General features: G+C 36.9%; 1 protein-coding gene across 2 annotated transcripts; it reads left to right on the plus strand.

Moving 5' to 3' along the window:
- Positions 1-375: 375 nt before the first annotated feature.
- On the plus strand, positions 376-12,188 carry LOC111244607 (activating signal cointegrator 1). 2 transcript variants are annotated; one of them, XM_022791867.2, is made up of 7 exons: positions 574-728; positions 2,325-2,374; positions 3,006-3,209; positions 10,134-10,329; positions 10,841-11,066; positions 11,288-11,436; positions 11,720-12,188. In XM_022791867.2, exons 1-7 carry the CDS (start codon positions 708-710, stop codon positions 12,017-12,019), a joined length of 1,146 nt encoding a protein of 381 aa, XP_022647602.1. In that variant the 5' UTR covers positions 574-707; the 3' UTR covers positions 12,020-12,188. The 2 variants fall into 2 exon arrangements, with proteins under 2 accessions (XP_022647601.1, XP_022647602.1); XM_022791866.2 differs by lacking the exon at positions 2,325-2,374 and having other exon boundaries at positions 376-728.
- The last annotated feature ends 654 nt before the right edge of the window (positions 12,189-12,842 follow it).

The raw sequence follows: 12,842 nt of genomic DNA on the forward strand, positions 1-12,842 counted from the left end.
AATATAAAGTATGAATGTATACAATTTTCTCAATACACTTTATATTGAATATACATATACGCCAACAACTTCATAGGGCACGCGAGTAGCTTCATAAATATCCCCAGTATTTTTGTAAAATCTGCCTTGTTTCAATGTTGTGTGTTACACTCACCCACTTCGACATTGACGCATCCGTCAACACTTATGACAATATTTCAGTAAATATAACCCCGGTGCAAGTTTACGCCTCTTGTCCCTTCATTTCTTTTACCACAGTAGTGTATGACAATAAATACCTAAAAAAAGGGAAAACATAAAAAGTTCTTCATCTTAAAGGCGGCTAATTTAAATCAAGATAAATTCGCCGCTTTGCAGATTTACCCGGCAAATTCATTCATTCCTTAACGTCCAATCAACTGTGACTCAACACCGACTGAAGGCTCATCATAATTGAGGTTGTTTGCGGCAATACGTACCTGAAGTTCGCAGCGTAAGTTTGTCGTGTGAGCAAAAAGTAAAAGAGATAACATAAAAACAATTGAGGGAACGGGAAAAATGTTTAACAAAAAAGAAGCTACCGCTGGGACTACCAGCAAGTGTCAGATAAGAAAAGAGGATGAAGTTAAAAATGTGACGAACTCAACTCGAAAGAGTAAGAAGTTTGTCAACCTGTTCTCAGATGAGGGCAAACAACGACAAACGATCTTACTCAGTGGAAGACATCCATGTCATTGTCTGGCCTCGAGGTAAGTTGGTGTGAAGTTAGCTGAATGCCAGTACTCATACTCTAGGAAAAACGGTTTACTTAGGTTAGGATTAGCAAGGGAACTGAACTAATCGTGCATCTGTTGCTTGCTTGTATAGCTTAATATTAACGCAATCGTAATAGTTTCATAATCTAAGGGTACTATTCAAAATGTAATAGTATTGTGATACATATATATGCGAATTCGAAATTTTGCTATATTTACATATACTAGTCTCAAAAAGGTAAAGATATTGATTAAAAATGTGGAATACTCAGTATAATAAAGAATAAACGCTAAGCCAGTTTTGTACTACCGCAAGCTTCTGTTGTTTTCAAATATAGTTCTGAAGATACGCATAATAAGCTTCATCGAGAACTAGTGCTGAGTGAGCGCGGATGAACGGGCCAACAACTAATTTCAGATACAACATCCTATCTAACTCTAGCTAGACACATTGATATGGTCACCTCCTTTCTTCTATATAAACTAAATTTGCCAACGTTTTTGGACACGTATATAGGTAACCAATAATGATTTTTCCATATCGGGACGACAAATAAGCCTCTGCGTAACATTTTCGAGGCCGTTCGAATGTCTAGCTTTCCGCATTTATAGTCATTGCCCAATTAAGCAGGGCAATATAGTCTCACACGTTATTGTGTTTGATCAATGGTACTTCTCTATTCAAACGAAGGTTTTCCTGCTTGAAAGCTGCCTCGACCGCTTTCTAATTATTGAGTGTATGACGACATTGTCTCCAGAGAATCATTTTCAACCCGCTGTCTGCTACAATGGCAATTTACCACGACATGTATAAACTTCCAAGCTATTAAGCACAATTCAGGTAGCGATTATTTTATCTTTTACTTACGGAGGGTCAAAGATGGTTCGAGAGGTAGTACAGTGATTATCGCTCCTTTCATCTATCCAATGACAACAACATTATTGTGACCTCAGATTCTGAAGTGAATTTGAGTGATCTGAATGTTTTTGTGACCAGATGCAAGCCCGTCATGAAATTACGAAAATACGTTGTGGAAAAGCAACGGACGTTAGCAATAAGACTCATAAAAGGAAGGCAATCGCGGAATGAAACTGCTGAGTGGGTTGGAAGATCGAAGTGTGCAGTTGACTATTTAACCTAGAAGGTGAAGGATAAAGTGTCTTACTCATAAAGAAAAATAGGAAACAAAAATCGAAAACAGTGCATAGCGCACTGAGGAGACAGGGCTATTTAAACTTTGCTTCAAAGAGATTTCTTTGTAACGGTAGCTCAACTGCGTCAGGTGAAATGCGAAGTCATGTTGTTTATAGGGACCACCCGAACATCGTATTAGACTGAGCGGTTTTAGTTGTCATAAACTAGGCGAAATGTGCGCAGAAACGTGCACGTTTCTAACGGACCAATTATTTTCGAAATTGAGGAGTTAAAGGAAGGGGAAGAAATTGTTTTTCAGGTGAATCGCAGTCTGAAATTTTGGGTAATAACGGTCAATGCAAACGGCAAAAGATTCTACAGGTCACGTGTAGACCAGCAGGTCAAACAACCGAACAAAATAATAGTGTAGGCCTTGATTTTAACCCATGGTGTAGGAGCCCTGCATTTCGTCAACGGAACTGATGAAAAACAACATTTCAGCAAGGTAATTAAGCAGAAACGTTACCCCAAGTATGAAAATGATTCTTGGATGGGAATTATGTGCATGAGAAATGACTGTCACATGGCGAACTATTTTTGAAGATAAACATCTCTAATGACATTAAGTTTCTGTTATGGCCTGGAAATTCCAGATCCGATCGAAAGCGTGTAGTATTATATTATGGCGAATCAGGGCAAAATCCTAGCTCGTGATTACAGTGGGTTCCATATAAGCGTGATAGAAATAATGCGAAGTCTATTTGAAATATACCAAAGCAGACAGCAGTAGTGAACCAAATGCTAGCCTCAATAAGTGGAATAATACTTGCTCATTCACACCAGCTTTAAACGTTTCTCTAGAAAGTATTGTTACATGTATCATCATTAAAAAACAGAGGGAGACAGCTGTCATATAGAGCAATCGCATGCAGACATGCGGGACTATCTTCGATCAAGCTCGACACTGTGAAATTTCTAGGTGGCCTTATTTTATTGGCTAATTATATATAAGTATAGTTACTGTATATATAAGTATAGGTACTAAGTATAGTTAATGTGTATTATGATGCATATATAGCGTATGCTCAACGATCTTTTAAAATATTATTTGTGGTCTTTCGTTGCACATTTGACAGGCACCAGTTGGTGAACAACTGTGTTTGCTGTGGGCGTATCGTCTGCAGTCAGGAAGGGTCCGGATCATGTTTTACCTGCGGCGCATTGGTCGTTACACCTCGCGAAACGGAACTTCTTTCAAAAAATTCTCGGAGAGCGACCCAACTCCGACAAAAATTAGAAGAACAAGATGCTCTTGCAGCTGCCGTTGCCCACAAAAATCGGTAAGTTTCTTTTTTCATTTATAGCGACCTTTCGACTTAGTCTCTTAAACAAATGTCAACTGAGTGGTATTTTTGACAATCAATAATGAACATCCTAAGCAGTTAAATGCCTCGTCATATCAATGTCAAAGGTAATGCTACGGAGTAAACCATGAAGAATTTGTGGCAGAGATGACGAACTTCATAACAATTCCGGTTGCCTTTTCTTGAGGCGAATCTACTAGATGTGTCCGAAGCTTGTACGTGGACACGCGGTAAGTGGAGCATTGATGAGTGCGTGACATCCTTCGTTGCTTACGTAATTAAATAACTGGAAGAGTTCGGAGTTTCGTAAACATTTATCTCTAATGTTCTCGTATTACTAGTCAAGGCATAGTTTATGTTAAAACAAAGCATAACGATTTAGATGGTAGAGCATCAGTAGGTGATTGATAAATGTATAGTAATACTCATAATAGTAATAACCCAAATGACTTACGCATCTGTTCCAAAATCTGACTAAATACATGTAATACTATGATCGTGCAGTAAAAGCAGTATCATAGTACTTTCTTGTCTACCTTTCCAGATCGACACTAGTCTCTCCATGAGCATTTGAATAACAAGCACCGATTTTGAACGGAGGTGCTTCTTAATTATCATTATTTTTACACGAAGTTTATTTTAACACCTTTACGGTGCAGTGACTTTTTTAATGTCTCCAACTTTAGTCTCATTTCTCACGCAATTCTTGTTTCGTTTTTCGAGCTTTGTAGCTACAGTCTCAGGGCTTTCGTAGTCGCAGTTGTACACTCGGTACCCTTTTCCTATTGGCGTTTAACACTTTCAATAGCCATTGAGTTTCTGCGGGATAAGGATAACAATAAACTTTCCATTTTAAAACTTGAGTTCGATTAAGCTCAACAGGCTAGATTTTGCTAGACGACACTTTCTTATAAGATTAAAAAAAGTGAGAGCCCGGCTCGCCTGATGACGACGTTGAGAATACTGTATGGTTCCATATAAACCTATCTTTCCACGGAGTAAGGGTTGAACATGAACCGTTAATTGGCTAGTAATGGTAGGTCGTCAAGTGGTACTTCGCTAGTAATTGATTTCAAATTTTGCGTTTTACATGTAAAAGACATATTGTGAGTTCGTTGGCAAAATATTTCTATCTTATTTAAGCATTTTCACAAATGAATTCATAACCACAGATTATGGTGGAGACTGTATACGCGAAGAAAAATTATATGCAATAATTCCAAACAAAGTAATAACATGATATTTATCAGTTTTTTTTTTACAGTTTTACGGATTGTTAAATATATCTGTTTGCTGTTTTGAAGAAAAGCAGTTATTGCAGGACGTACCAACTAAAAATACCGGTTTAAAATAACAATAAAAAAGAATACCATAAAGTAACCGGAGAGTAACAGTAATGAGAATATAAGAATAACATTATCAGAACTGACATACAAAGAGGTGACTATATTTCTAATTATATGTAGTATTTTATATATTGTTTATTTTGTGAATTAACATTATTGATTACATTACTTCCTACAACATTTCCACGTCATTACTGTAATTCATATATTAAACTTTGTACAACTTTGTCATATATTGCTTTTTATATTTTAGAAACAATTCCCTCCCAAGGTGTTTGTATGGAAGTTGGCCCTGATAATCTAGTTTTCACTATGAGGCAGGAGAAAAACATTCTCTATAGAATAGTAGCGCGAATCTTACCGTAGCATACGAATTGACAATTCATCCTGAACAGGTGCATGATTACTGGGTCCCTCGTTATGTTGGTCTTCTTCGGTGAACAGGATCTGAAAAGTTCAAACTGGTACAAGTTGACGATGGTTGAAGTTAATAAGTAAATTGTCGTAAAGGGCATTGCAAATGGTACAATCGTAAACGTCTTTTTTCTATTCATCTTTCAAGGATTCGTATTTAGGACGCGCGTGCAAAATTTGAGGAGGGATCTCCAAAACGCCTTTATTAACGAAGTGAGCTAAATTATACATACACGTTTGTCTTTGAGCCACCCGAATCGCTAGAGCTTCGAATACGACCTTAGCGAAGGGCGACGCACAAGCACTTTTGAAATAGAGATACTCACAGTCGATTTCCGGGAAGGCATACATCCATGTAAACCTCTGGAAGAGTTCTGCAGCGACTCGAAAAATTCATTAAAGCTTTGAAAAACACTTTGGCGGAAGCCAGGAAAATTAAATTTTTTTTATTCGTGAGTTCCTGTTCATCATTCACTGCAACGGAGCGAAAACGGATAATATGTTGTTAACAACAGCTTACAGTAGTCGCTATCAAAAATTACTGACATGTCTTTTGAAGACCTCCTCAAGCTTGCATTTCGTTAGTTATAATTGTTCCCAAGTTTCGATAATTTACTTAAGACCAGTGTGTCTAATCCTTCCATTGTATTCTTTCCCTGTTTCAGCAGTTTCTGTCGTTTTCATCGCCCTATAGATGCTACCTATGCAGACCTAAAGATGGTAAACACTAGAGCCTGCGACTATTACATTATTGCCAACATCTTTGAATTTCACTGATTGATCGACAACAATACAAGAACATGTAGGTGTTCCTATAGGAGTCGTATATCATGGGGTTAGTTTATAGATCGAGCGTTATTAATGAAATAGAGTATATTTCATTAATTTCAGAATGTATCCATTACATCCTCAATAGACGCTGGTATGGTTGAGGTGTGCAAAATCCAATATTAGCGAAGCACCGGTCGACGATCCACTATTATATGCCAAGTAATGGTAAACGTTCAGTCGTTACTTAGTTGGCTAGTTGGCTGATCGCAAATGGCTATGCCCTTCAAATTATTTGGCTTTCGAAATAACATAGAAGTGGTGTTCTACGAAGTTTCTATTCTGCAATTAAGTATTTTTAAGTGAGAAAGGTTTTTTGTATTTAACCCTTAAAAGACATGGTTGAACAGTCTTATTTTGGACCTAAAGCACTCACAATTCGTTTTTAAAACACTCATTCTTAAATGCGTAAGTAACTTGACAGTAGTAATTGTATAGCAAGCAATATTGGTACACGTACCGACACTCGTAAGAATTTTTTAAACACGCCACATATAATTTCGGCAGAATAAAATTTGGGGTGATAGTAGGGTAAGGGTTTTCCAGATACAAGAGGTTACAATAGCTATTATGTACAAAAAATGCAAAAAGGCGCAGAAAGCTTTAAAGAAAACTAATCGTGGAAGCTGTCTTTGCAACTCAATTGGCAACTGATTTTCTGATGAAAAACAGCTAATTTCTGCTTAAAAAATCCAGGCGTATTAAAGAAAAACTTTTCAGGCCGTTTCAATAAATTTGCGAGCCCTATAAAGATTATTTAGGATCTTCCTGTTTGTCCGATGAGAAGTAGTTATAATATAGACCGTTGGTCTGGGGCAAAAAAACATAATCACTGATAAGTCTAAAATCTCGATGGGAATTCGCCCTACGTAAATATACTGGACAATAGCTGGTTTTCGTTCAATTTGCTGCTTCGTTCTAGAAACAAGAAATTCGTGAACCAAAAGAAATGATTATGTGCGTGCGAAAAGAGTCTTAATAAAGTATACCCGGTATACTTGTATAGCATTGCCATTGGGACTTTTCAATTCTATTGGAAGCCTATCTAAGCGAACGTATCTAGATGAATTTTTTGCTTTACATTTGGTACATATAAAAATTCTAAAATAAGTTTCAAGTGAGAAACGTAACAACATAATTTGTTTTCCATAAAATCCAGTACCTTGGCAGATTTTGAAGTTCAAGTTGTATAGTGAAGTTACCTGAATATATTTCTCAAACAAGCGCCACCAAAAACACCATATGATACACCCGATACCGATAAAAACAGTGTTAATGTCGCGTGATATTTGTGTTCGAAGATGTTGGCTATCTTTGAGGTTACCTTTGCGGGTGGATGTACTCAATAAATTCTGGTTAGGAGGCCGGCTGATTCAGTAAATTGAACGCTTATCTAGCAAAAAAGTCAAAAATAATTCGATTAGCCAAAGGCTTGTCATTGATTGTCGACTGATATTGCACCAAATTTGGTTTTTTACAAGAATAAGTAAAGTTTTCGAATGTTTGTTAGTAAGAACCCCTTACCCTGAGATGCTCATCGATTTAAATAATCGATATTTGTTAACCCATATTACTCCTTTTTCATGTATCAAACATGCAATGATAGTTAGCGGATACTATTTCAGGCGGTTATGGTATCTGCAGGTACTATAGATAAAATTTTAGGGAGATACATCGATTGTTCCAAGAAAATTTCATCTACTGCCCTTTACAGCGGAAACTTGTTTCAGCATTACGTTGATCCCATTAGGACGCGAGTGGCACCAAATGAAACAGCGGACTTTTACCGTTGCGCATTCGATTATAATCGACAGTTACATTTCACTTAAACTTAGGAAGTTAACAAGATCAACAATCCGTGTTATTACATAACTACTCTGCAAACGAACTTTAAACAGACAAATAAGGTTTCAGAAACAAATCTGAACCACGCTCTAGGATTTGCCTCGATTTATTAGATGGAGCCTATCTTCACCCTGAAGATACATTTTTTTCATTGGACGTTATTTACGTCATTTAAATTCTACTCTGAATTTTTGGGTTCTCAGAGATCCATTCGCCACCTTTCACCATTTGTTTAATCTAAAAGAGTTCTATGAAAAATAGGCCTTACTTGTATAGAAAACTATGACCTTTTATTCTTGGACTTCACCTTGTATAATTTGGTTAGATATCTCGCGCGAAAGTTGAAGTAGTACAGAAGAGCCCATGGCTTTGACAGTATGTAGAACTTCAAATTCTAATTAACTATAACCTGAGTCCAATGCTTACGGTCTTAACGACTATTTGTCCCCCGTATAATATTTATAAAAAAAATATTAAATATTAGTGATCTCTATAAATCACACGTAATAATTTTATAAATCATAAGTAATAATTTTCTGCGTGTTCTAAGTTGCTAGATTACTTTAGGCTTTACTTGTTTCGTTTCCGGCAGTTCGCCTTGACGCATTTCGGATACCCGTTCTTATTATCAAGTGAGTACCCGTAATTCCGTGCCGCAACAACGTCACGATGAAGAAGAACCATTTACCTCTTCACTGCGTGGGTCCCCCAACAGCGCGAAATTTTGCTGTAACGGGATTTTGCAATGTATGAGCTTTTGATTGTCAGTTCACTGCAGGTCATTTTAAAGAGTTCTAAAGTACGATGTATGTAGTGCAGGTATATAAGTTGAGCCTTACTGGAGAAGTTTATCACCAGAGTCATTTTCAGTTGTGTAATCTAGAAAAGCTGCTTACTGAATCAAAGGATCTACATCTGAAAAACTGATGCTAATTGAATTGCGCGGCAATTCTGATTCTCGAAGTGAAGTCCAAGGAACTTCACAATTTCTTTCAGTGCGCATGTAACTTAAGCACGTGTTGAATCTAATGTACCCGTTTTTGGTAGAAATCTAACTAATAGTAGCAAGATGCTCATTGGCTCAGTCACACGAAAAGGTAAGATTCAGGATAGTGTATGTCAATTCCGATAAGAAAATAACTGGCACACCGAAGCTCATCGGAACTCAAGAAAACTTCGATGTCACACACGAAGGCTGCATTATCTTTAAAGGATCTGTAGAAGATCGTGAAGTACATGATTATAAATACGCACAGTATGTTGCTATCTGCCTGGCAGATCTTACCGGAGTATCAGATATCAATACCTATCGATGGATCCATATGCCCTGCAAGTTGTGTCAGGCATACATACCTGATATCTAATCAAATACGAATAATATCAACAAATAATTAATGCTAAATCGCCCTGGGTTAGGGAGCTACGGCGTGGACTACTGCCTATTCAAGTGAACTAGCCGTTTGTTGTTGACAAAACAGTACAGCTAGCGTTGTATATATTACAGTGTATTAAAATTCTCACAAAGTAAATACTAGAAGCCTGAGCCGCAAAAATAGGGGATGTATATTTTAGAAATTACGTTGCATATGGTATAAAAAAATAAATAGTTATGAAATACTGAGTTCTTTTTTGTGCAGTTAAATACAATTACAACAAGCCCAGAGGAAGGCCTGTCGTGTGAAAGACACAAGAAGCCGATTTGAAGTTTACTTAATCCATACTATTAAATACCAGATCCTTTTTCCGTTTCTAGAATTTTTTTCTAGGATGTCCGTTTGCAGAAATATTGATCAAAAACTGGATATCGAATATAATGTAATATGCAGCCACATGATTTAATTTGTCGAGAGATATTATCATAGGCCTCTTCGTATGATTGACACGATAGATTGACACAAATGCCAAATTGCATTCGTTAAAGGCTACTAAAAACGTGATCAGCACTGAGACCTTTCTTTTTAATAGAATAATGTGAACAAACTACGAACACGACCGAAGTCGGTGTTTTTACATAGAACCAATCAAATAAGCGAATATCGGACCTTATCTTTTTTACGATATATATATATATATATTATAAGAAAGCAAATCCTAGACGGATTTTTCACCTGTATTTACACTTACGTCTAGTCGTCGACCGAATGACTAACTTCGGCTGTCTTTCCTAGCTAATACTTTACCAGTAGTGAGCTATCTAAACAAGTGCTTTGTGTAACGTTGTTTTTCTCTCTTAGCATTAACAGATAATGAAGACCTGAGAAACTCCTTCTTGCAAGATTTCCAAAAAGGGCTTATAATGTATCTGTGATAAATTCTCTCAAGAAGGGTTAACATGCTCAATACACAAATTTAACGTGCTTTCAAAGACCATTTATTTGGGAATAATGGTTTATTTTTAGAAGTAAAATATGATTTGCTTCAATCTTTAACTTATTGTCAATCTCATTAATATTTTTCTATTTGAAAGGCTTTTGGATTACGACCGTACCTGCGCGAAACGCACTGTGGTGATTGATGACGACCGGGACTATTTCTCGTCAGACAATAAATGGCTTACGCAGAAGGAAATAAAAACTCTAAAAGAGGTAGAAGATAAACGTGACAAAGCCAAAAGTTTGCGGGGAGCGCAGACCCGTATGGATATTGACTTTGCTGGAAAAAAGGTGTATATGCATTTTTGATAATAGCGTCTTGCCATATTTATAGGTAGATTTGTTTGTTTTAGCACATAAGAAATCACCAGTTTACGGGGGCGTTTATTAAAGCAGGAAAAAGGCGAAAGTGGCTTTCTGCGCGTCCCACATTGTGGAATCCGCTTATGTTAAAACCTATTTAATAAGACGATGATGGACCCGTGAGCGTCACCTGAATTTCTTTCGAAATGGTTTTACAGAACCACTAATAATAAAAATTGAGTTTGTAAAAAACCGATAATTGATAACCTAGAGGTCAGCGTTTTTATTGCGCAAAGTTCCTATACTTATGTTTGAGAGATTCGTCTTCCCTTAATGATTCTAAGAATGAGATAATAATATTACGCGTTTGAATAAACGTTTTTCATTCATTTAATTATTTGCTTTCATATATTTCAAAGGGTACCTTCAAAAATTGTGATTTAAATAACAAAGTACAGGAAGTACAGGAAACAGAAATTAAATGAGCTGACCGTTGTAGGTGGTAGTCAAGAATGAGGAAGCTTCCGAACTCTATCTTCATGATACGACGGAGGTCATCAATGAAGCAGTTGACAACTTGCCTTCGTACATTAGCAGTCAGGAACTTATCGATCTCGAATTCATTCCGACTGGCGATGTTCTCAGTGCATTCACCGCCAGGATGACTGAGAGCATGCAGACTGTGAGGCTTCAAGATAGTCACCTTATGGAGATATCCGACGAGGGTTAGTATTTTAAATCGAAACTAAATTTTTTCAGATTTCGTAAGCGTCTAGTCAAAGGTATAGCAGGAGTTTATGAGATATATAAAATAATACCGTAAAAATGTAAAATTCTTAAATAGTTGCTGATACACTTGTACGTGTGCGTCTTTGTATAAGTATGTATCATATATATATTTTTTGCCTTAATATCGACTCACGTTTTAAATTTTGGTTGACAATAGGAATGTGTTTATCAATCAATCAACCATACGCAAGCCTCCTGTTGGCGGGCATTAAGCGCCATGAAGGAAGGCAATGGTACCATGCACACCGAGGAAGGCTGTGGATTCACGCAACCGCTAAATATGTCGAATTTGCTGAAATTGAAAAGGTAACTCAGATGTTTGCGCATTGTATTCATTATTATTTTAAAAAGTCGTAAATAATTTGGAGTCACAGAGTACTGCCATCTAACTTTCATTTATTGTCACAAAACGTCATTTATTTTGAAACACACTTGTATTTTGTATCCTGTTGTGTTGGGTGAGGTAAATAGAGGCAATCAATAGCCAGTGATTGGCACGTTTATTATTCAGACTGTGACACCTGTTTTTTGTTTCTCTGAAAATACGAGGTGCTTTGTCAAACATAGTTTGTTTGATTTCGATTTTCAGGTTCTCAGTACGTATTACCAATTGGTCAGTCCCGAGGTGGCTGCGCAGACGCCGAAACAGTTTCCAAACGGAGTGCTTCTAGGCTGCGTTGACGTTATCGACTGTCTTCCGCAATGGAAGTACAGAAAGAATTTTCCTGAAGGTGAAATTTCTGACGCTTTTGTCTTTATATGTGAGAACCCACAGCCTTTAAAAACACCATTTCCGATGCGTGGAAAGCCCAAGATATATAAACTTGAGCCCAGGTTGCATCATGCCGCAAGGAAACAGGTGATGTGTATTCCCGGTAATACACCATAACTAGAGAGCAAACAATTACATTTAAAAGCCTCGTCAAACGAACCTGAAATAATGCTGCTTAAAGCTCACTAGTTTACTGGGGATGTGTAAGATCACAATGACCAACAGCGTAAACCAAAGGCGTTTCTTTAGAAAATAAATTTGATATACTATATATGCCAACTAAGAATGCATGTATTGCTTACTTATTAATATATATTAACAAAAGTGATTAATACAGGCAGGTGCAACTATCGTGCTTGAGCCTATTATACGATAGTGCATTCGAGGCGTTCACGCGCTTTGTTTTTTCAGTGATTTCTTATTCTCTACGAAGGTGGTAACAAAGTATAAATGGTATCGATCATTCCGATAAGAGGTATAAGCAAAAGATTGTGGGTTATCTGCTGTATGTTGATTAGGTTAATATTTGGGAGATTTATGAAGGAAATTTTAGTCAAGAAATAGTTGATAGTTTGGATTGAGCTTTTGTGTTAGGAATCTAAAATCAGAAATATGCAATTTATTATAATGTCAAAGGTCTAAGAAGATTTTAAGCCGAAAAAAACCTAAAAGATGCTAAGGAAAACGTGATCTTAACTAGCTACAGCTTGACTTCATAGCTTTAGGAACGTTACAGCTGAGTTTAGAGCACTATATATTATAACTTGAGCTTACGAATGTGGAAGATATAGAAGAAGTGATGGATGATTAACAAATGATGTTTTAAGTGCTCCAGACATTGCTTAAATATCATCGTCTTGCGTAATTTGGCTTCAAGTTAGAGCCAAGCCTTTACCAAGAGCCCAGTGACTATCATCCGAATCATTTTCCAGTAGGAGAC

Source organism: Varroa destructor, unplaced genomic scaffold, assembly GCF_002443255.2.
Source record: "Varroa destructor unplaced genomic scaffold, Vdes_3.0 BEIS01000002.1, whole genome shotgun sequence".
NCBI classification, from domain to species: domain Eukaryota; kingdom Metazoa; phylum Arthropoda; class Arachnida; order Mesostigmata; family Varroidae; genus Varroa; species Varroa destructor.

What these genes read in the sequence shown, in the direction of transcription:
- LOC111244607 (XM_022791866.2), top strand. Translation starts at nt 538, where the DNA reads ATGTTTAACAAAAAAGAAGCTACCGCTGGGACTACCAGCAAGTGTCAG. An exon ending in TGTCATTGTCTGGCCTCGAG is followed by an intron (nt 729 to 3,005) that starts GTAAGTTGGTGT and finishes CACATTTGACAG; the next exon opens with GCACCAGTTGGTGAACAACT. An exon ending in GCCGTTGCCCACAAAAATCG is followed by an intron (nt 3,210 to 10,133) that starts GTAAGTTTCTTT and finishes TCTATTTGAAAG; the next exon opens with GCTTTTGGATTACGACCGTA.